The sequence below is a fragment of the Ursus americanus genome, chromosome 21 (assembly GCF_024610735.1).
Source record: "Ursus americanus isolate L20-20 chromosome 21, mUrsAme1.1.p, whole genome shotgun sequence".
Taxonomy (NCBI): domain Eukaryota; kingdom Metazoa; phylum Chordata; class Mammalia; order Carnivora; family Ursidae; genus Ursus; species Ursus americanus.
Genome location: NC_142147.1, coordinates 58,471,967 through 58,496,067, shown reverse-complemented (window position 1 = coordinate 58,496,067; position 24,101 = coordinate 58,471,967). Strand labels below are relative to the sequence as shown.

The 24,101-nt window shown below is 46.9% G+C and overlaps 1 protein-coding gene and 1 long non-coding RNA gene across 16 annotated transcripts; one reads left to right on the top strand and one right to left on the bottom strand.

Moving 5' to 3' along the window:
* Positions 1 to 702: 702 nt before the first annotated feature.
* Positions 703 to 23,804, bottom strand: ZNF274 (zinc finger protein 274). 15 transcript variants are annotated; one of them, XM_087853279.1, is made up of 9 exons: positions 23,528 to 23,804; positions 22,980 to 23,050; positions 22,103 to 22,229; positions 21,254 to 21,349; positions 7,176 to 7,658; positions 3,991 to 4,091; positions 2,702 to 2,828; positions 2,166 to 2,239; positions 703 to 2,135 (listed from the first exon to the last, which is right to left on the bottom strand). In XM_087853279.1, the coding sequence occupies exons 2-9, from the start codon at positions 23,010 to 23,012 to the stop codon at positions 1,326 to 1,328; spliced, it is 1,851 nt and encodes a 616-aa protein (XP_087709405.1). In that variant the 5' UTR covers positions 23,013 to 23,050; positions 23,528 to 23,804; the 3' UTR covers positions 703 to 1,325. The 15 variants fall into 15 exon arrangements, with proteins under 15 accessions (XP_087709405.1, XP_045628767.2, XP_045628750.2 ...); XM_045772811.2 differs by having other exon boundaries at positions 703 to 2,239; positions 7,176 to 7,646; positions 23,528 to 23,800; XM_045772794.2 differs by having other exon boundaries at positions 703 to 2,239; positions 23,528 to 23,799.
* On the top strand, positions 13,456 to 16,663 carry LOC148108346 (uncharacterized). Its single transcript, XR_015720834.1, has 2 exons — positions 13,456 to 13,590; positions 15,124 to 16,663. It is a non-coding gene; the product is annotated as an uncharacterized LOC148108346 (long non-coding RNA).
* Positions 23,805 to 24,101: the final 297 nt, after the last annotated feature.

Genomic DNA, 24,101 nt, shown 5'->3' with positions numbered 1-24,101 from the left:
TCCTATAGAGAAAGGAACAAGACACTCTACAGAAGGCATGACTGTGCCTCACCCTTGTCAGCGAAAGCCCAAGGGCTCTTAAGAGGCATGCCCAGCAGCATTCAACCAATGTCTGATGAGCATAAGTTCAATATCTGACCCAGAATTTTAAACATGTTTTGAAATATTATGCACAACTCAAGAGAGCAGAGGTGGAGTTGTGGAGCAAGGGGTGGGATGGGCTGCAGGTTGCAGGTTATGTGACCTGGAGAAATTATTTTAATCTGTCCTTTCATGTAAAACGTGAAATGTGGGCATCAAACACATGCCCTAATGCTGCCAGTTTCCTGTTGCTTAACTTGGTGATGAGCATCCAGCCAGGGTAGTTCCTTCCCTTGAAGGAGTCCTGTGGGAAAAGTGGAAATGTGAAGTGAATGAACATTCCCAGGAGGTTCCCACGCTGGCCTGGGGTTTCCTTCCCTCTAGGCCTCCAGTAGTTGTTCAAGATTCCCATTCCCTGAACCTAACATTCCCTGCATGTTGATGATGTTCTAGGATCAGAATGACCCACTCATCCTAACTCATTTGGAATCTTGGGCTGGAGGGACTGCAGCTTTGCACAGAGTCTTCTAGAACTGGTCTAACAATCTGTTTTAATGCTGCTTACTTTAAATATCAAATTACTAATGAAAAGATATTTAATAGATGGGAAAAACACACAGATTCTATCACAGAAATAGTTTATTTATCCTTGTTCTTTTAGTCCTTGTCCATATGCATAAATACTTTACCACAAATATAGTATCAGTGCACTTTTTGGTACCTGGCTTTTTAAACTTACATTATAAGCATTTTCAGGTTTCACTAGTATCATTTTTATTTTATTTTTTAAAAGATTTTTATTTATTAGACAGAGATAGAGACAGCCAGCGAGAGAGGGAACACAAGCAGGGGGAGTGGGAGAGGAAGAAGCAGGCTCATAGCAGAGGAGCCTGACGTGGGGCTCGATCCCATAATGCCGGGATCATGCCCTGAGCTGAAGGCAGACGCTTAACCGCTGTGCCACCCAGGTGCCCCGTCACTAGTATCATTTTTAATGACCAAATGAGCAAATTATAACAGCAAATCAAGTGAGTGAGAAATTAAATGTTTTTCCAACCTATATTCATTAGCAACAACTCCCCACCAGCTTTCTTATTTACTCCTGTGCAGGGTGGTCTCCCTGGTTGTCCTTTGGTCTTGAGAACATCATCACTCAATGCTGCTTTTCACTTTCAGTTCTGAATGGCAACCAGGCCTGTTCGTGTTATGCTGCAGGATCAGGCTGAAAAGGCTCTTCAACCAGCTCAGCTGGAGGACTGTGAGGTAGGCGGTTTCTTTTTGCATTTCACCCCACTGTGTGTCTTCTGATGCCCAATGAGGTGGGAGCTCTGGGTGAAGGCCTTTCCACATTTGTTGCACGTGTAGGGGCGCTCCCCAGTGTGTGTTCTCTGGTGCCTGATGAGATGGGAGCTCTGGCGGAATGCTTTTCCGCAGGCCTGACACTGGTAGGGCTTGGCTCCGGTGTGAGTCCGCAGGTGCTGGGAGATGGCTGAGCGGTCATTGAAGGCCCGTCCACACTCATGACACTCAAATGGCCTCTCTCCAGTGTGGACTCTCTGATGCTGTGTGAGGGAGGAGCTCTGAACAAATGCCTTCCCACAGTCCTGACACACATATGGCTTCTCTCCTGTGTGGATTTTTTTATGTACAGAGAAGTATCTTGGGTTCCGGAAAGTTTTGCCACATTCGCTGCATCGGCAGACTTGGCTCCCTTTGTGGATTCTTGTGAATGTGATCTGCTGAGCACTCCGGCTGAAGGCTCTCCCACAACCACTATTTTCTCTGGCTTTTTCCCCTTTGTGGCCCTTCTGATGAATTTTTACACATGGACTACGTGTCACCTTCTTAACCCGCGAGCCACGCTTGCGCAAGCGTTTTCTAGGGAGAGTTTTCTGGAGTGAAATATGGCTTGTGACAAGGCCAGTGTTTGCCTGGGATGGGGGGCTTTTCTGAGGGAGGGTTTCTTCCTGAGTTGGCCCCACCTGCTTCAGTGCTGTGTCCAAGACTTCCTGGGCCTCACCCTGTGAGACATCTCTTGACCTAGGGGAACAGGTGTCATCCCTTGAGATTTCTTCGATTTTCAGGTCATGGGCTAGTTCTTTCTCAGGAATGTCAGACTTTGAAGTTAACTCTTTACTTTCCAGTGTAGTCTCCCACCCTGAAAGAACCCAGAAGGTTTAGATAAAGTAAAGTGCTAAAAATGAGCTGAAAGTATGACATAACCAAGTGTTCAAAACCTGTTTGTGTTTTTTGTGTTTTTTTTTCAAGTACAATCATATGACCTGGGGGAACTATGAAAAGTAGTGAAGCAGCAAAGAGAGGAACATGAGCAGTTGGGGACGGGGCTAAAACTGGGAGTACTCTCCTGGCTCTCCGACCCCTCTTACGCCTTGAAGGTAGGCAGCAAGTCAGTCCTTCACTGGACCTGAGGCTGCTGCTGTCCACATAATGCCTACCCCTCCAGGTCCACAGGGCCAGCTGAAGGCATGGATGGTGCAAGGAATTCTCGAGGGCATGCCCAGTTCTCACACTAGGCCCAGAGAAGGCAAGAGCCCCAACTAAGGGCCTTGGTGCTCCCAGTCCTGGAAAGATGGAGTGGCCAGCATGGGCACAGCCTTACCCACAGAGACCAGGTGTCCAAAGGTTTCCAACATCACGTCATGGTACTCGGTCCTCTGCATTGTGTCCAGCAGCCCCCACTCTTCCTTGCTGAAGTCCACGGCCACATCCAGGAAGGTCACTGGTTCCTGCAATGCCACATTCTGTGTCTGATCAGCAGGAGGGCCACTGACAGGGACAAAAGGAAGGACGACTGGGGCCTCCTAACAGAGTCTGCTGTGCTGAGGACACCCCTTGCTAAGAAACACTGACTTAGGCCTTAAGAGGCCCAGTGGGTCCCTTCTCACAAAATCAGAGTGGGGCCCAGGCTGGAGACAAAGTCCTTGCTTTGCTAAGAGCTACAGGTGCCATAAGCAAACTGCCTCCACTCTACCCAACCCGATGTGCAGCTCACCCTTTCCCCGCAACTTCTCACAGGAGACTGCCCCTGAGACAAGCCCCCCGACTAGGCACACCCCCTTCTTCTGGGAATAGTCCCTCCACATGTGGTGGAACCAGCCCCTGCCTTTGTGGACTGGGGCTGCTTGGGGCTGGGGTAGTCAGAGGCTGCACCAAGATCAGTTCTTTCTGGGTAGCTGGCCAGAACTCTAGCAGGAAGAGGCCTCCCCATGGCACTGTGCCTGGATCTGGGAGGTCTTTTGCCCATAAGGAGCAGAGCCTGCTTGAGAAGGAATGGGAGAAAGCAGAACAATTAGACCAGGACTAGACAGACATTCCTCTCTCTCATCACCTGGAAGCCCCTGAAGACAGCCTTGCCTGAAGCCTACCCCAGACCACTCATTATGTGAGAGCCAATAAATTCATCTTATGCTTGAACCAGTTGTGAGCCACTTGCAGCATAAAGAGTCCTGACCAATGCCACACACACCACTCGGTCGCACTCTGGGCCTCAATAGTTAGCAAGACAGGGACAGTGCTTTTTCATCTATGCCCTGGCTCTGGGATATTTTTTAAGCAAATCCCAGACATTTTTTCTGTCATAAACACATAAATATGCATTTCTGAAAGACAAGGGCTCTCTTGTTCTCACGCAGATCCAGACATGGTCTGCATGGCTCTGCCTGGGGCTCCCAAGCATCTATAAACACTTGGCCCCTGCCTTTTGCCTCCTAAATTTCTTGACTTCAGTCACTGTGCCCTTTCTTGGTCTCCATGGTGGCAGCAAGGCAGTCCAGCCCTTCACGCTCAGAAATTCTGAAAGACCTGGCCAGTGGGAGGTGGGGGGAAGGGGAGGTCATCTCACAGGGGATGCTTTGACTAGAGAAGGAAAGGGTGGCACTCCCCACTCACCTCAGGTGGTGCCTTCGCTGGCCAGGTAGTCATGTTCTCCCCTTTTTCTTCCTGAGGAGCTGTGGTCTGGAGAGAGCAGATGGGGTCCTGGGCAGGCAATGCTGAGAGGAGACATCAGCCCAGGTGATCAGCCAGGTATAGTGCTACTTCCAGGACGGGGCAACAACAGCCATGTCTCTCTCTGGGACCCAATGGGCCAGCACACACATCGTATCCTGCTGTTGCTGCTGTGAGGGCATCTGTGCCCACCCTTCTTCTCGCCAGCTCAGGTCCCCACTCTGGCTCCTCTTCATAGCCCATGCCCAAATCCCTACACCTGGATAGTTCAGGATGTGTCACCCCATGTGACTATAGAGCACTGGTGTCCCCACTGCCGAGACCCCTGATCTCACTCACTCCCTCTCCAGGAACTGTTCTGGACCCAGTCCCTCCTCTAAGGCAGCTGATTCATCTCCCCATTCACCTCAGCAGCTGGCCTCACACCTGTCCTCAGAAGCAAAGACCCCATTTCTGGCCTCCAAGTACTCCACCCTCTTCCTCTTTCCCTTTTTTCCATGGAGGTTGGGACTTCCCCTGACTCCCAGGACTGGACCTATTCTCGTAACACACACCCATCTTAATGAGAATTTTATCAAGTTTCCTCCACCTTAGAAAACAGCTCTACCTGGTCTTAGGCCCCCTTTCAACCACAGCTCCTTCATGCCTGACTCATCTGTCCCCAGCTGGTCCATGGGCTTCTATAATGATGAGTCCACCCCCACTATCAAGGGAACATATGAAGTGACCCAGGCTGGCCCACCAGGCTGCCACTTCCTTCTGGCCATAATAATTGGATGAATACAGGGCCCCCAGCTAGACAATCAGAGCCAAAGAGGCTTTTGTTGGAACACTTAGGAAGACAAATTCTGTGCGGAGAGCTCCCACATGGAGGTAGCTTGCCTGTGAGTGAAGCTGACAGAGGCCAGGAGAAGTAGGATAGAGGAGAGAAGATGAGTCCTGAGGATACTAGAACCCCTGGGTCCAGCCATGTCTGAAGCTAGTAGATCGCCCTGGGACTTTTTCAGTAAATTCTCCTCTCTTGCCAGTCAAAACTGAGAGTCCCAGCTAACTTGCTGATCACAAATGCAGGATTCTCAGTTCCCTGGAAGGCCTCTTCCCACTGTCCTCTGTGATATTAACTGATTTCATCCACACCCAAGGGGTGAAATGTAATAGACTGGCTTTCATCTCATGAGCTCTACAACTGTCTTCTTGGCATCTCTATCAGTTTCCTATTGCTGCTTAACAAATGGCCACAACAGTGGCTAAAAATAATGCAAATTTGCTTTCTTATGATTACAGAGATCAGAAGTGTGACACCAGCCTTACTGAGCTAAAATCAAGGTGTTGGCAGGGCTACCTTACCTTTGGAGGCTCTGGGGGAAAATAGATTCCTCACTTTTTCCAGTTTCTGGAGACTACCTAAAATACTTGGCTTCTGGCCCTTCCTTGTGTCACCCCGCTTCGGGGGTCACATGTCTTCTCCACCCCTAATGTTCACGACTGCCTCTTTGTAGGTACCCTTGTGATTACATTTGGGCCCACCCAAATAATCCAGGATAATCTCCCCGTCTCAAGACCCTCAATGTAATCAATGGCATCTGAAAAGTCACTTTCACTGTGTGAAGTTACATATTCGGGTGAGCATGGAAGCAGTGTCTGTGTTCCATGGAACTCAGCCTGACAGAAATCAAGTTTCATGCAATCTCACCCCCACATGCACTCTACACATACACTCCCATCTCAGCTCCCCACCACTGTCACTCCTGCCCTAGCCACCACGTGTCATGGAGGGCATGGTGACAGCTCTGGGTGGCCAATTTGCTTCTCCTTTTGACCTTGTTCTCTGTCCACCATCCAGAGCAAGCTGCAACCTGGTAAATCTTTAAAGCTCAATAAGACCACACCACATGTCTCTGGGGAGAGCTCATGGATTGGTTCCCACCGCTTTAGAATAACACTTCTCATTGCTTTAGGACAACATGAAAATCTCTTCAAGGGCCCTGCCAGCCCTGCCCCTGCTCCCTTCTACTAAAGACCTACCCAATTTCTGATTTTGGACTATATTGTTACTGCTCCCATTTTGGGCCTTCACAGGTGATGCTCCCCTGCTTGACACATCCTTCCTGCCCACTTTTTTTTTTTTCCTAAGATTTATTTGCAAGAGAGAGAGTGAGCTTGCATAATTGGGGGAGGGGTAGAGGGGAACTGGAGAGGGAGAGAAGCAGACTCCCTGCTGAGTGTGGAGCCTGCCTTGGGGCTCATCTCATGACCTGAGCCGAAATCAAGAGTCAGCCACTTAACCAACTGAGCCACCCAGGCACCCCCTTCCTGCCCACTTCTGAGTTCCACTTCACACCAGGTGTTGGCTACAGCAACTTGCCTCCAGGAGCCCTTGCCAGCACCCTTGAGTTCTTCTCAACCCCACCATTAGTCACAGGCATATTTGTTTGTCAAATTCCCATCATTCCTGCTGGACCTAAGGCTTGTTGAGCTCATGAGTCTGAGTCCTATCTGTCTTGGTCACCACTTTATCCACAACCCCCACCGAGTGCATGACATTGGAAGGCACTCTGGGAGGGTCGCCTGGTTGGCTCAGTTGGGAGAGCATGTGACTCTTGATCTTGGGGTTTTAAGTTTGAACCCTACGTTGGATGTAGAAATTACCTAAAAAAATAAAATCTTAAAAAAAAAAGAATGCATTCTGGGAATATGCCTAAGTGACTAAAATCATGTTTTCTATTAGCTTGTAGTGCAGCAGGGATCCCAAAAGGATGAAAATGAAGGATTTAACTGTAAACTTCTCTCAGAAGCCTGGGGAGGGCTGCTTAAAGAGTGTAGTCCCAGGCCCTACCCAAAGGTTTCAGTGGCTGTGAGGTGCAGCCTGAGACGTTCCATTTCCATAGGTCCAAGGATAAGGCCATTCTCAGAACCCTTGACCTAGAGACAATGGTAGGTGCTTTAGCAACGAAGCATCTAAAACTCTGACTCAGGAACATGTTTGGGAGGCAGATACCCTTGGCCTAAATGGAAAGTGTGACCCTTCCCCAACCTCTCCCAGGAAGCCTGAGTTCTTCCTCCCCCCCCCCCCATCCTCCAAGATGCCCCCACAGGAGTATCTCTCTCCATCCCTCCACTGCACTTACTTTCCTCCTCAGATATCCAGGCTACATCCTCCACCAGGGACACTGCCTCCTGGCAGTCCTCTGGGTGCTGCGACTCCACCCACATCCGGAGCTTCCTGGGCAGGGCGCCCAGGAACTGCTCCAGCACCAGCAGCTCCAGCATCTGCTCCTTGGAGTGCACCTCGGGCTGCAGCCACTGGCGGCACAGCTCACGCAGCCGCGCCAGGGCCTCTCGGGGCCCTGCCACCTCCTCAAAGCAAAAGCCCCGGAACCTCTGGCGCGCAGCCTCAGGGTCAGCTGGATGCTTGCCTAGCTGTTGAGTGGGCCCCCCGAGCACATCTGGGCTCAGGGCCTCATCTTCAGCATAGAGGGCCCGGATCTGGGCGTTTCGGGGACGTGCTACCTCTTGGTTCAGTGTGAGGACTTCAACGACTTCGATCTTCATCAGGGGATTCCCAGCAGGAAAAGGATCCAATTGAGGGTCCAACTGAGCTGTAGGATACTCTGTAAGTTAAAAAAGCACAGCCAGGCAAATGGCCAACAAAGCACATGAACATGGTCAATATTACTTGCCAGATGGTCAAAAACACTGTGAGATGATACGACATTATCAAAGATGGATGGTAACAACTGTTGGTGATGTTGAGAAACTGCTGTTGGTGGGAATATAAAATGCTGCACCATTTTGCAAAACAGACTGGCAGCTCCTCAAAAAGTTAAACATAGACTTATATTATGACCCAGGAATTCTCCTAGGTATACATCCCAGAGAAATGAATATAGATGTCAACACCAACACTGGTACTGGAATGTTCATAGCAAAATTATTCATAAGAGCCAAAAAGAGAAACAACTCAAAATGTCCATCAAATGAAGGGTGGATAAACAAAATGTGGTCTACCCACACAATGGAATATTATTTGGCAGTAAAAAGGAATGACATACTGACACATGCTACGGTATGGCTAAACCTTGACAACATGCTGAGTGAAAGAAGTTAAACACCAAAGGCTATCTATGGTATGATTCCATTTACATGAAATGTCCAAAAGAGACCAATATAGACACAAAGTAGATTAGTGATTCCCAGGAGATGGGGAATTGAGGCAACTGGGGGGTGTTGGCTAGTAAAAATGAAGTTTTATTCTGGAGGGTGATGAAAATGTTCTGCAATTAGATTGCAGTGATGCCTACACAACCTTGTGAATATAATAAAAACCAGTGAACTGTACACTCTCAAAAGGTGAACTTTATAGTATATAAATTATATTTCAGTACAGAGGGGGAAAAAAGGCAAAAGGCAAGGAGGAATAAGAAGAGACCTCTTGGGGCACCTGGGTAGTGCAGTCGTTAAGCGTCTGCCTTCGGCTCAGGGCGTGATCCTGGCGTTCTGGGATCGAGTCCCGCATCAGGCTCCTCCGTGGGAGCCTGCTTCTCCCTCTTCCCACTCCCCCTGCTTGTGTTCCCTCTCTTGCTGGCTGTCTCTCTGTCAAATAAATAAATAAAATCTTAAAAAAAAAAAAAAAAGAAAAAAGAGAAGAGACCTATCATGCTGTATAGGTCTGCAGCCACGCACAGGGAATAGAACCTGATCCTGCCTCCATGGGGGCCAAAAAGATGACTGGGAAAGTCAGGGGCTCTGTGTCTTGGCATAGAGTTCACAAGAGCATCTGCTGAACACAACTCTGGCATGGTCCCAAAATGCTAAGGAGGACACACAAATCAACAGGAAATAAGAAAGCTCTCTGCAACTCCAAGAAGAAATGCTAATGACTTAAAATCTTAAAAAAGTAAACAGAAGAAACGTAACCACGGATTATAGTTTACTTCAATTAGATTTATGTTGTTTTATAAACACAAATGGCAGGGCTGATATCAAGAACAAATGTACCCTCTCACCCTTGCTGTTTATAATATACATGATTAGCACAGCTCTACCTGTAAGGAACTTACAGCATGAACTCAAAGCCTTAGCCACAAATGCCCAGGGGAGTGCCGGGGGACTTTCACCAGATTAATCTACTTGTGGTCAGGGAGCTTTCTGAAGAGGAACACAGATGTAAAGACACCAAGGGAACGACTATTCGGAGACAAAGGCCAGACCACATATAACGGTAGAACTCTTGACACTGAAACCCGTGGCAACAAGCCCAGACCATGAGAACTTGTTTAACGACTGCCAGTTTCTCTTTTTTACCCCGCAAGTCAATAACCTCCAGTGAGAGCCTAACTTTTTTCGCTGTACCTCTTTCCGGCCCTTGCCTCCCTTGCTGCCGTGGGTTCCTAGGAGACAGCCTATCCTCATTTCGGTGGTCTTTTTCCACGACACATTGCTGAGCAATGGTATAGGATGGAGCAAAACTGGAGAACAGGCAGTGTTAAAACACGGCTCAAGAAAATTGTAAAAGATTTACATGTAAGCATTAAAAATAACATTGATTTTAGTGTGATTATTACAACGCAGGAAAAGGCCTACCACGTGAAGCAAAAAAACGGAGCAGGAAATTACTGGTGTGGAGTCACTGCAGCTGTGTTATTAAAAAGAACAAAGACAAAAACAAAAAAAAACCTCGTAAAGACATGAAGAACAGCGGCTGCCTGCCTAAGTCGCGCCAGCTTTGTTTTGTTTTTTCCTCCGTGCCCATCCTTCCGAGCACCTGCAGATTAAATCTGCAGGCACGCATCTTTTTAAGCGGCGCTCCGAGGCTGGGCTTCCAGAGTGCCGCGTTGCCGAGGAAGCGGCTCGGGCGGAGGCCGCAGCCACAAGCACACGTTTCCGCTCGCGTTCGGGGAACTGAAGCAAGCCTCCGTCCCCCTTTCCCCGAGGAAAAAGGGCGACACCGCCCAAATCGCCACAGTCACGCCCCGATCCCCCAGTCCGGAAGAGCGCCAGCCGCAACTTCCGACCCGGCCCAGAGTGCTTCACGCCCTGAAACCGGCGCACTACAACTCCCAGGAGCCTCCACGGCGGAGACTTCCGGTGTCGCCATGTTGAGGCTCTGGGTCTGACCCAGGCCCTGCCCGGACGGCGGCCCCTTGGCTAGTTACTGGGCCCGGGGATGAGGCCTCTTCCGCTCTCGTTCCCTCCCCCGATACCCCGAGACGGCGGACGCGCTCTGGGGCGACGCGGGCGCAGCTGGAACTTCCACACCCATCTTGCTGATCTGCAAGTTTTTTCCCTTTGGGCGTGCGGGGCGGGGGAGAGCGCGGTCGCTTCCCCCTAAGGCAGCGAGTCACCCGGATTCCTAATCCGTCTTCGTGCCCCAGATTCGAAATCCTTCCCCTGTTCCCGTAGGGTTTTCTTTTCCCCCTCCAGATTTCCTGATTACAAACCTTGGTTCGTCTGTGGTTTCCTCGGTTTACCGGTTTCACAAACCTAACCGGTGCTGGAAATTGCTGGCGCGCTATCCGAGAAGTGAGTCAGCTCGGGGTCAGGAGTCGCCCGCGATGGGTGGGGCCGCGCCCGCCGCCCCGGACGGGCCTTGGGCGCTTGGGGTTGCAAAACACGTCCTGGGCCGCGCTTTTTATCTTGGCCACAGCCACACTCCTTTCCTAGGTTTAAAGTGTTTTTTTTCCTTGATAAAAGCAACTACAGCGTTGATCTCCCATTTCCGACCTCTTCCCCTAAACTTTTGTTATTAATTTCATTTGGGGGCTTCCCTTCCCGACTCGTTTGTATGTGCCCTTCCTGTTCCTTAGGACTTCTGAGAGTTCATTCCTCCCACCCCCGGCAAATTCTTGATTTGAAAGCAAAGTTCATGTATTCCCTTTCAATCAGAGCTCTTGGAGCTTGAAATTTCCGTCAGAGTAACTCAGGAAGCCAGGGATTCCCAGCAGCCCTTGACCTCAAAAGTGCCCGATATGGGCTACTGGGGCGCGAGGGGAGGTAGCGCTCCCTAGCGGCTCCTTGCTGAGCCACAGGTACCATTTTGAGCAATAATCATGCATTACGCTTAAAAAAAAAAATCTTCATTCTCCACAAGCTTCCCAACTTTCTAATTTCTAAAACTTGTTTTTTACTCCTTGGTTAATCACAGGGATTATTTAGTACTTTATCTCTTAAGAAAATTAACTGTAGGTTCTTTTCATTCCACTCCATCCCCCTTATTTCTCCGTTAATTCTGATCATGGATTTTGTTCCTCCTCTTATCCTTGGGGGCACCAGGGCAGTTTCTCAGAATCTTGAACTGAATGCTCATTCAAAAATGTTAACTCTTACCGTTTTAAGTTTTAGAGCCTCTGTAGGTTTGGATGTTGGGAACTCTGCTGATCCTTGTTGTGCTGAGAGCTCAGTGGATCTGCAGCCTGACTCTCCCTGCTGTAGCAGCCCTTCAGGACAACACACATTCTGTAGGGTAATCCTAAAGCACCTAGTGGGTGCTATGCAGTAAATGAGATGGGTCACAAGCCTAGAAGCCGGTGGGTAAGTGTCATTCTAGGCACTGCAGTCCTCTAAGTCTCTTATCCTTTGGACCATCCCCCAACCACTGTCTGTGCCAGAAGTATTCACCCCACTTCACAAAGAAAGTGAAACCCCTTAAGTTTACCAACTGGCAGAGTTGGAACTGGATCCTCAACTCGCTGGGGCACAGCTGGGACTGACTGACCCACTCATCTGAGTGGGGCTACACAAAATAATCTCTGTCAACTGTAGCTCCAAGTACTGGTTTTCAGTCCACCAACTGAATGGTCTGGGTGGGGATTTGAGCAATTTAGTCCCCTCACTTGCAACTATCTATTTAGTAGGTTGTTATACAAATTCTCCAAGCCTTTGGGCAAGGTGCTTAATCTTTCTGGGATTTAGTTTCCTCTTTTTAATTGATTAGGTACACAAGTGATTAGGTATAGTATGTAGGAAAGGCTGATGGGAGCTGCTGTTTTCTTCCTCCTCTTAGTTTTCTTCTTTCATGCTGTCTCTGCTGCTTCCCTTCCAGGGTAAGCCATCTCTCCCTCAGTGCTCAAGAGTTCATGACTAACCAGGTACACTAAGACTACCAGTCCACAAATTTAACAGTAACTAATAATAGTGACTTTTCACGATCTTGTTGGGGACCAGGGTCAGGAAGAGTGCTTATCTCAGCTCCCCTCATCCCTGTGTACATTCCCGTTCCTTTTCCTCCCTGTCCAGAATGCCCCCAGCTCTTCACCCTTTTTCCTCCCCTCCCCACTCACTCTTCAGCTCTGCTGGGCATCCCATGAAATCACCTAAGTTTGTTTACCCCACTAGACTGCTGAGGATGTCAACTGGGTCTTGTGCATTTGGAAACCCTAAAGCTAGGCCCAGAGGAGGATCTGCCAAAGGTGATGACCATGTTTACATCAAAGTCTTTGAATAACAGTAGTTACTGTTACATGAAGTCCCCCAAGACCTGGGCTTTACATACCATAGTCCCACTGAGCAACAGCATCCATCCTTCACACAAAAGAAATCCATGCTGGGAGAGCCTAGGAGCCCTGCCCAGGCCACAATGAGGAACATAGCAGCTGGGATCCAAACCCTGTTCTTTTATGCCCTTTACACCAAAAGGTGCTTCTCACAGCCACTATCTTACTTTTCCTCAAATGTGCTAAAGTGTGTCTTGTCTGTAGGTATTTGTACTCCCCTCAACCCTGCCTCATAGTCTTTCCTAACATCTTCACCTGGTACCCCTTCCAGTTCTCAACTCAATTATCACCTCCTCAGAACTGTCTTCCTGCCCAATTTTGAACCAGTATTGCCCACCCACGTCACTCCCCTCTAACATATTCCATTGTTTCATTTTTCTTCAGGGCACTGACTGCCATTTCAAAGTATCTGCTTCATTATCACGCTCTACCTTCTCTACAGCACTGCCCAATGGAGCTCTCTTTGTTTAAGGAAATGTTCTAGATACACTGTCCAACATAGTAGTCTCTAACTGCAGGTGACCAGTGACCATCTGAAAGATGGCCAATGTGACTAAGGAACTGAACTGCTGAAGTTCACTTTAGTCTGTTTAAATGTAATCAGCCACATGCTAGTGGCTGCTCTGGAATAAATTCAGGCCAATGAGAGAGGCCTTCTACCCTGCTCAACACTGTGACCCACCCCTGTAACAGTACATGGCATTTTGCCAGGCGCTCAGGCAGTATTTATTGACTCAACACAGCTTCAAAGCGCAATTTGAGTGTTTTAGCTGTCTGGATTTTCCCATATTTCTGTCAAATTATAGGGAATCTCACTAGCATTTTAATTGTGTCCCACTGGCAAATTATCATGGGAGGATTGCTGTCGCTACAAAGTTCCCTTCTACTTGAGAGCCTGAGCAGGATGGGAGTGAAGGCCACCAGGTAAGAAGACACCTGTTTTACACTCCTTCTTCTTCCCAGACCAGCCATGTCAGAGACTTGGATTTCTGCTTCCACTGGTAGAATGGCTCCATCAACACTTCTCTAGAGGCTGCTGGCTGGAATGATGGTAGGACTTAAGAAAGGGACTTCATAAACTTCTAGCCTTTTTAAGTCCTCAAAAAGCAGTCACTGCACTCTATATCTGAAACTAATCATTAAAAAAAAAAAACAAAAAAAACACAGTCATTTCTTCTTATTCTGTATCCCACTTACAATTTTTTCAAATAGAAATTCCTTAATACTTTATTCCTTAACAATTCCTAATCACTTCATAAATAATTTATTCTTAGATCCCATTTCAAAAACCTATTAAAATCTTTTCTGTGTTAAATTGGCTACTCATGGTATAAGCCAAAGCCATTACTCTCTATCGTTTTATAATTTGTCACATTGATGAATTTGTAAAAACAATTTCAGAGAATTATTTTTTTTAAAGTGGTTAATTGCTGAGTTACAAATATTTCCTTTTTAATGTTTTTCTTATTTTGTGCTATAGTGAGAACAATGCTATGTATACTTTGCAGAATCTGTCAACATTCCAGCCTGTTCTGTCATTGAACTGTTCATGTTCCATGGGAATTGTCTTTTAACAAGAAGTTGGAAAATATTCACTGCCCAAGTCAGTAATAGGGAGCTGGCCACTTTGTTCTAAAAAAGTTAACTTTAGTATTTTTCCTGTGACCAATTTTGGCAACCTTACACTTTTCCAGAAATCTTTCCGTTTTGTTTGTTCATTCCTACACTCAACAAGTAATTACTGGACACCTGTACTGTGTCAGGGAGTGATAACACAGAGGAAAGGACATAGTGGTTTCCATTTTATCACCATGGTTATGGACAACACTTCTTAAAATGGAAAGTTACCCTCCCACCCAGTTTCCTTCTCAGGAGGCCATTACAGCCTACCAGCTTCTATATTTAGTGATAAACAACCAACACACACATTTGTTTGTGTGTGTATTTAAAAAAAAAAAAAAAGGACATTGATATTACATGCATCTATGTATCTTTATACATCTTAAACAATATATATTTAAAAAATACACATTATCTTGGAGACTTCCACATCAGTACATAGACCTGGCTCATCCTTTGGTATAGTTGTAGAAAGCATTATAATGAAAACTACACGTGTTGCTGAATGCATGTATACTGCTGTTTCCCTGTGTAGGTTTTTAATTTGCCTTTTATTTATCCTCTATTTAATCAAAGTTGGTTTTGCATTTTGTCCTTCCCGAAAATTAGCTCTTGGTTCTTTTCTTCTCCATTTCTGATTCATTTATTTAAACTGTATTTATTTTTCCTCTTTCCTTAAGACTTTTATTTTTTTTTTATTTTTTTTTTTTTAAAGATTTTATTTATTTATTTGACAGAGAGAGACAGCCAGCGAGAGAGGGAACACAAGCAGGGGGAGTGGGAGAGGAAGAAGCAGGCTCATAGCGAAACAGCCTGATGCGGGGCTCGATCCCACAACGCCGGGATCACGCCCTGAGCCGAAGGCAGACGCTTAACCGCTGTGCCACCCAGGCGCCCCTCCTTAAGACTTTTAGAGTCAAATGCTTATTCATCTGTTTTCCTTTTTTCTTTTTTTTTTTTAAAGCAATCTCTACACCCAGCATGGGGCTTGAACTCAAGACCCCAAGATCAAGAGTCACATGCTCCTCCTACCAAGCCAGCCAGGTGCCCGTTTCCCTTCTTATTCAATTAAAAGGCATTTTTAGGCCTTGAAATTACTCCAGGGATTACATCTGGACACCAGGCAGAGCAGTTTCCAGATAAAAGCATCAAGATTACATGGGTCCGAAAGAGCAAATATATGGAAGGTGACAGAGAATGTATTCTTGAATAAAGGTTGCACAGTATGTGACCACACAAATATTAGGCTGGATTATGCCAAACATGTTATGATAGTCATTCAGGATTCTAAACTCTTGGCCCACTCTCCAGGATGTGAGCCTTGCAGAGTTCTTAATAGCACTATGTATTTCAGCATTTCCCTTTATCATCCCTTACCCACCCTCTTGTCTCAAAGCCTGGCATTGTCTTCAAAATCTCCTCTTTGAAGACATCCTCTTGTTTTTTAGTTTCTTCAACCATTCATTCACCCACCAGTTTCCTGAGCAGGAGATTGAGTCACTGTCTTTAGCAACTGGGAACACACATGGGAAACAAAGACTGCTCTCGTGTTAAGTTTAATATTTGTTCTAGGTGTTCAGGTCAGGTAACAGAACAAGTTGGAAAGACAAGATCTGTTTTGCTATATTTGTACACTTATATGATGAAAGTTTTATTTAGAGTTTGCCTTCTATATGATTATCTGGTATAAAAATAGGATGGGACATTATTTTTAGTCTTCAGTGGGGTTCTCTCCAGTGCAAGTTTTTTTGTTTTGTTGTTGCTGTTCTGTCAAATAAGGTGGGAGCTAAGGCTGATGATTTGCCTGCACAGATTACATTGAGGGTCTGCTCTCATATGAGTCCTCTGATGCTGAATACAATGAGGACTCCTACTGAAGGACTTCTTGCCAGTGGGTTCTGTGCCTCCTGAAGCCTTCCTAACACTGATCACATTCTCAGGTGTTTTCCAGTATGACTGCTGTGATGCTGAATAAAAGAGCTATGCATGAAATCTTATCCACAGCAGTCACATTCCCTTGGCTTTGGAGTTCTCAGAGGTAATTATTTGGTGTGAGAACTTTTCCACATCAAATACAACTGGGTTGTGTTTTTATTTTTTCCAGTATGAGCTTTCTCAAGTCAGACCAGAGTGAATCAGGCCAGAAGCATTTCCAGCTATGATCACATTCCTGGGCTTTCTTCCCGTTGTTTGAGTTCTCATGTCAAAAAACTCATGAAAAGAACTTCTTCCATTCAGGGTCTTTGCATGTTAGTCTCCCATGTGAGCCTTTCCTTAAAGGGTGAACTGAGAACAGGCTTTCTCACTAAACACATTTTATTCAGTCTTGTTCTTGAATTGAATTATCTTTGTATGAAACAATTGATTTCCTACATCCATTACACATTTGCTTTATAGCCCATGTGAGTCCTCTCAGGCTACAACACAAAGGGTGAACTCTAGAAAAGGATTCCTTCTCTTCCTCCCAAAAAATAATCTCCTTGTAGAAGCTGGTTTTTTTTTTTCTGCTAAAGCTTGCACTAATTTGAGTGTTGCTACATTCATATTTGTAGGGCTCATCTCTCCTGCTTCATTCCTTGACAAGTCAAAAGTTAAATGTTCCATAGGCATGACCTTCAATATAGTGTCTTTACTCCATTGCTTTCCTATGGGTTACATCTAGATTATATCAAGTTTTCCACCCAAACCACACATGTGACACTACTTTCTTCAAAGGAAAGAGTGATGGCTAAAGATCTAAATGCTATCAAATAGTTGTCCACATTCCTTATCTTCACAAATCAGTGCCTTCTTAAAGATGAATGCCATGTCTTAAGCGCTTATTACTCAGTGTCCCTTCTATTTCAGCTAATGTCTGTGCTGCCATTTTTGTTGTCAGGGAGAACTGGAGAGCCACACAGAATGAACTGCCTCAGAAAGGCTGAGCTTTCCACTTAAACCCAGTCCCCTGTATTGGGAAGAGACACCCACTACACCAGTGATGGCAGAGACCACTGTTGGAGATGATGGCCTCATCTTAGAGTAAATAAAGTATGCCATTCCAAACACCTATAATTCCCAAGTTTTTCTGCCCCGCCGGGACTCCTTCTGAAGTCCAGAGGGGTGCATTCCACTGGCTTCACAAACCTCTACTTGGATGTCTCTAAGTCCCTTCTCATTCACACTTCATTAACATAACCAGTCAAGACGTGGGACAGTTTCACAAACTTGAATTTAGGTGAAAGCTATAAGGGAGTTCTTTGTACTATTCACGTAACTCTCTTCAAAATTACTTCAACCAAGTAAAACAAAACCTCTGTTTCTACCCTTCAAAAGTTTATGCCTTTACCAGATTTCATGTCACTGACTAAAACCAAAAATTCAGGAGTAGTAATTTTTCTCCTGTATATTCTCCTTTTAAAGTTAGATGTTGGGGTGCCTGGGTGGCTCAGTTAAGTGTCTGCCTTTGGCTCAGGTCATGATCCCAGGGTCCGGGATCGAGCCCCACATCGGGCTCCCTGCTCAGCAGGAAACCTGCTTCTCCCTCTCCCACTCCCCCTGCTTGTGTTCCTCCTCACGCTCTCCCTCTCTCTCTGTGTCAGATAAATAAAATCTTAAAAATAAAGTTAATGTTGATATATACAAAAAGAATGTATGTGGGTAAACGCATACATTACAAATAGTCACAGGAAATCCCTGAAGCCTTCACCTGAGGGATTCTTGGCAGCTTCCTTTCCTTTGGCCATTACTCGCCTGGCCTCAGTGAATCCACTTATGCAGTGGGAGAAGGCCGTGCTGGCTTTTCCCCAACCCCTCTGCTACTCTCTCAGGCCAGGTGTCATCACCTCTTCCACAGATGCTACCTACCACGGCTCCCTGCCCTGCTTGCATCTGTGCCCTACCATAGTTCTTTCTTCATAAGCACCTAAAATGTGCTTGAAAAGCCACATCACACACCTGCCTGATAAAAATCAAAACTCTCCTCACAGTGAAGGAGGACTGTGCACTGCCTGTGCACTGCCAAACCTAGCTTGCCTGTCACTGTACCTTAGTTACCTCCTCCCAGCCCATTTGGTGCCTGTTTCCTGAATGTGCCAGGCTTGTTCCGTTCTCACGGTCACCCCAAGTGCTGTCTCTGTGCCTGGAAGCTCTGTTCACCACCACTCTTATACGTCTGTAGAATTCTTTTTCTTTAGGAATTGGCTTAAAATTTCACTCCTGCAGTGCCCCCTTGCAACCACCACCTCTAAAGCAGTAATTCCCCATTATCCCCCACTTTACATCACCTTCTTTTTTTTCTCAGTACTTACCACTACTTATCTGTTCACAGAGTTATATCTGGGGAACTTGTTTGTAGAGGCCATAATCTATTAGACTACGAAGTTCACAGTGGCAGGGATTATGTTAGGTCTTCGGTTCACTACCAAAGTGTTTAGTGTACTACATGGGACCCAAGGGGACTTCCACAACAGGTATTTGTGAGGTGTAACAAGGGGAGGCAGTGGAGGGAAAGCAACATGTAAAGAACTCTTTGTGACAGAGCAGAGATGAGTCTGGAACCTATTACCTCAGGCACAGTCTGTAATAAAGTGTCCTGATGAACCTCCCTGCACATGGTTATCTTGCTCTGTGACATAGCCTTGGAATCTCTTCTCACCTGTTAAACGAATTCTCCCAAGATGTGCAGAACCATAGGTAACCAAAATCTCTCATGGCAACTAGGTTCAGGGAACTACCCGATCATCCAGAAGTGCAAGGCTGGAAGGTTTGCTAACACAAGACTTGAGCTCCAGGGAGGATGAGACACAGACCTGCCACAACCAGAGCCACCACACAGGGACGGACTTTGGAAGGCAGGATCAAGGGGAACAACCAGGAAAGACACCACAGTGGGTGGATACAAAGTGCTTGTGTTGCTGGGGACCTTCCAAGTGAGGTAGAGCTTAGTGACCTGTGCTAATGGTTGGAAGGGAGGTTTTCAACGTAGGGAATGAAAGGAAAGGCTCTGAATATAGAAAAGCAAAAACACTAATGCTGAGCCATCAAACTGAGACCAGAAAAGGGGGGCAGAGAGTCACAGAGGTGCCAGTCCATGTTGTGGCAAACAGAAAATCATCACCAAAGATGGGGACCAGGTGCAGATTTCATAGCTGAATACTGTTGGAAGCATGTAGTTCCAATGTCACTTGAATTTGAACACACAGAACAAAAGCAGGGGAGAGCATCCAAAGTTTTCTTTACAAAGTCAGCACACACTGATATAAAAGTTGATAAAGAGAAAGAACACAAAAAAGAAATCCACCCACCTCCCCAACCTAATTTATGAATATTGATGGGTCATTGGATGCCAACAGCATGTTACAACAAGGTCATATCTATGTGTATTAGGTCACTGTTCAAAGGAGAAAATCACTATGATCACCTTGGAAGGCTATGAAGGAAAACTGGGGCTATTACTGATTATCATTTATTAGAAAGGGCTAGATGACTATTTCTTTATCCAGATAAAACTGACTTGAATCAAAGCTGAGAATCTTTCCTATTTAAGTCAGATATTCACTCTTCACCCTTTCAGCTTCCATGTTTTGGAAGTACCAGCTGTGATGAATGTCATTATGTAATGGGGCAAAAGAAGTTCAAAAAATACTAATACAGTTGTCTCCTCCTTTATACTTGCTGGTAAAATGACTGTACTGAGAAAATTAATGAGAACCTAATAAGACAGAATTTTGCAGCATGCCAGGCTCATCTGGATCAACTATGTGAGACTACAAAGGAAGACTAACAGGAACACATGAACAGCAACCACGGTGAAAGCTCAACAGCACTCAGGAGTGCTGACATGCCACTGACATGGCACAGTGAGGCGAGCAGATCTCCTTGTATACTTGTGTCAGAACTGGACTAGACAGACCAATTCTGCATCAAGGAATTCTAAGTCCAATCATTCTAACAAGCTGATGCTAAGTGTTCATCTGGCAAACCACGTGGTTGAGAACAGCTAAGAATTTTTTAAACAATTATGAGAGGACTCCCATTTATCCAAGTTTGTTATAAGACTACCATACATACAGTAATATGGTCTTTACTCAGACTAAGATCAAGGAAGCAGAAGGGACCAAGATGGAGGCCTGCACCCAATAAGGACTATGGGAATTTAGTCTATGATAAATACGGTGTTTCTGGTAAGTGGAAAAATCTTCAGAAAATGTGCTGAAAGAACTTACGCTCCATGCCATATACATAAACTCCATGTAAGTGCACCAATTGAAACACAAGAAAGTATTTATAAAACCTTCCTATGACAGGAATAGGAATAAAAACATCTGAAAGGAAAAATACTTGAATCATAAAACTTCTTTATGGAGACTAAAGTTAAATTTAAAGGTGGATGGTACACATAAGAATATGTGTAACTTCACGAGGGAAATGTGAACTACACTCAACATACTATCAGATCTGCAAACCTTAAAAAAGATCATTATAAATCTCTGGCAATGAAGGGGGAAAGCTCTCATGTATTTGAGCAGCTGCATTTATTTTAAAGGATTTTAGAGAGCAAGCTGTTGCTACTAGATTTTTCGCTTCTATCTTGGTTGATGCTGATATTCTATCTCAACAAACCCTACCTACAAAAAAAACCCAACTTCAAAGTCCAAAAAAATGAACACAACAAAGTTTTTTTCAACAACTTGAAAGACTATCAAGAGGAAAAAAATCAAATGTGGACTACACTATATCTGTTAAAATGAATGAAACAGGCCTGTTTGTATCCAGTGTAACACTCCCAAGTCATATTCATATACATACATGCAAACATCTATAAAGAAAAAGTCTGGACAGACACACCACTTACTGGTGATTACGTGAAAGAAGAACAGAAGAACAGTGGAGCCCCTATGGCCAACCTGCCACTGGCAACAAGTTCATGCTCAATGAAGTGGTACACTCCTGACTCTGAGACCAGAGGAAAACAGTTTGATTCAGCATGTCTGCAGCTACTCATACCACCCCATCTGGGGTTTTCCCCTGTCCATCTTCTTTTCTAAGACACCACTCCCTGACTAACCAGTCAGCCCATTCCCTGCCAGGACTCCCGTGAGCCTGGTTCTCACCTGAAAAGGTGTCTTGAGGAATTCCTCTCTCCACCGACCAGAGCGCTTCCTCCTCCTCTAACTGAGATACCACATCTGGCTTGGAAAGCTGATGTTCTGCCCAAGGGAAAAGAGACAGGGCTTGGGGGGTCTGTGTTCGGGAGAAAATGCGTTTCTGCTGTGGCACATGCTGTCCCTGAATTCTTCCCTGCAAGGGCATGACTTCTGGTCTATCGTGGTGATAAGAACCTAAACCATTCCCTTTGTCAGCTACTTGCCCCCCCTGGACTCCCCTTCCAGTAAAAGTAGCAGTGGGACCCAGTTCTGGCCAACAAGTACTAAGAAAAATATGTCAGCTGGGGACCTCAGGGCTTTTTTCTCCTTGCTAAATACGGGAGGTGCGAAAAGAGAACTAGCGAGGGCTGCCCCCTCCCCTTCTTTTGGCCTTGAATATGAACAGGATGCTGGGTGCCACAGCCATGCAGCCACTAACCTAAAAATGGAAAAGTCCACACTAACCACAAAGAAGTGGAAGGGATCAGTCTTCAGTGATACTCCTGAACTGTTGGAACACTGACCTGACATCCTATGGAGTTCTTGTTCTAAATGTGCATCCACTACTGTCAGCTACATCTCTGACAGACCTACCTCCCTAGCATTCAAGGCCTCTGAGGGATGGACTAGGTGGCTTCAAAAGTCATTTGTGAAGTTGCCCTTTTCCCACAAATTAAAGCCGCCTCCCTCAGGCTCCATGGCCTTTACAACTGCACTCTCATCCCTGCAACCTGAGCCCAAGCAGACACACACTTCAGAGGCACCACATTCGTGCTGCAAAGCGCAGATCTTTATTGACATGGAGACCATCCTTACCCACAGAGACCAGGTTCCTGTAGTTCTCCAGCATCATCTCTCTGTACAGGGACTTCTGTTCGAGGTCGAGCAGTCCCCATTCCTCTGAAGTAAAACCCAGGGTCACATCTTCAAAGGTCACTGGTTCCTAAAACCCACAGGTTTCTGTTCAGCCACGGTCTGTCGTCACCTACACTGACAGGAGGGGGAAGGCTGACCCAGCACATGAGGGCACAGTCTACATGATGACCCAAGAGCATTCCAGGTGTCTCATGTGTTCTCGAAATTGCCTGAAACTGAGCAAACCCAAGCTTGGCCCTAATCAGGTCACAGCAAGGAGGGCATGTGAAGCCAGAGAGAGCTCTTCTTTCCCCAGACTTCTCCAGTTTTTATTTACTTGGGGATTCCAATACTGGTATTAGCATCTATACCTCCTAGTAGGGAATTTCGTGAGCTTAACCATCACACCCAAGCCTTCATCCCCCACCCACTACCTGTGCTGCCTCTATTTCCTTCACATGTCAAGGATCCATCCTCCTCTGTTTTTTCTTAATGACTGAGCTCAAGTCCCTTCTAGTTCTGATGCCAAAGTAGCTAGTGAAATATAAATGTGAGTCTAATCCTTGTTTAAACCTATCAATGTCTACCCCCAATATAAAGAATAAATCAGATTCCCCCAGAACCCAACCTGTACTCTAACCATTCCCTTGGAAAGCTAAGCAACCTGCGGTTCATCTGTTCAGCAGGGTCTCTCATTCCCAGCCAGTCTCTCAATCCCCCCCAAAATGCTCTGCGGTCTGAAGTCATCTCAAGGAAAGGTGGCATCCCACTATCATCCGGCAACCCCCACACCCAGATCCAGGGATAGACTCAGAAACTCAAAGAAGCCTCTACTCACACGGAACCAGGCCGTCGGAAGCCCGGAAGCCATACCTTCCTTCTCGACGTATCTCGTGGGAGTGGGCAGTCCTGAGAAGGTCGAATTTAGGAGGTAGGAGAGGTGTGAGGGCTACGCAAAGGGGGGGCCCTCCTTTGCCCAGTAGCGACCCTACCAACGTGAAATGACAAGTCCACCCCCAACCTACAAAAACGCACTTAAAGGGTCGTCTCCATTTCTCCCCGACACCTAGAGAGGTTTCTTCTAGTCCAGAGAAGACCCTCCTCCTATTTCCACCCAGCGGGAGTCACTCCCCTCCCCAGTCCGCACACGCCCGGAACGGGTCTGCCCGCCTTAATCCCCACTCCCGGAGGGAGTTGTCTTTCCTCTGGGCCCGGAGTCCCCCGACCACACCGCCCCTTCCGGCCCCGCGGCGGGAAGACGGCAGGGAAGGCCGGCCTCCGGCTGCTGAGCATGTCGGGGAAGGGACTGAGGCTGCACACCCCGAAGAATGGCTCTGAGACGGTTCCGCACAGCCCCGACGGGAGCAGATTTCGCGCCACACTCACCCAGCGCGCGGCGCACAATGGCGACCGTCGGCCCGCAGCGAAATGCGTCAGCGCGTCGGCCTGGACTACAACTCCCAGCCACCCCTGCGACGTGCCCGCCCGACCTCTCCTAGGCGGCGGCCATCTTGGCCAGCCATCTCGGATGGCAGGCGAAGCCCGGGCCGTCCAGAAGAGGGCCTTCGCCGGCGACCCTCGGTGGTCCAGCTGGATTGGGGCCTCAACACTTCTCGAAGTAACAGCGCAGGCCAGGACAGAGTTGTACTCCGCCACGAGGGCGACCATTCGTGGGATAAACCGGAAGTTGGGAAGGGAAGGAGCGCAGAGGGGGTGGGCCGGAAGTTGATTAAAGTTGGGGGGGGGTTGTTGGAGGGACGGATTATTACGTCCCTGGGCGGAGGAGGAAGAGCAGTCAGGGCCGGAAGCGTAGAGGGTTGTGGCTAAGTGCTATTCCTACCCAATGTGGAGGAAGGAAGGGTGGGAACAGGGCGGGAGGGAAACAGGGGGCGGAGCTAACGTCCAGCCAAGGTCGGGGAAGGAGGAGGGATGGGCGAGTAGTGGGGGGGGGCGGAGCTAA

Coding starts and splice junctions, on each gene's coding strand:
- ZNF274 (XM_045772794.2), bottom strand. CDS start 23,012: ATGGCTTCCGGGCTTCCGACGGCCTGGTTCCGT. Junction 2,829..3,990: donor CAGCGAAGGCACCACCTGAG/GTGAGTGGGGAG, acceptor GTGGCATTGCAG/GAACCAGTGACCTTCCTGGA. Junction 2,240..2,701: donor TGGACACCTGGTCTCTGTGG/GTAAGGCTGTGC, acceptor GGGTTCTTTCAG/GGTGGGAGACTACACTGGAA.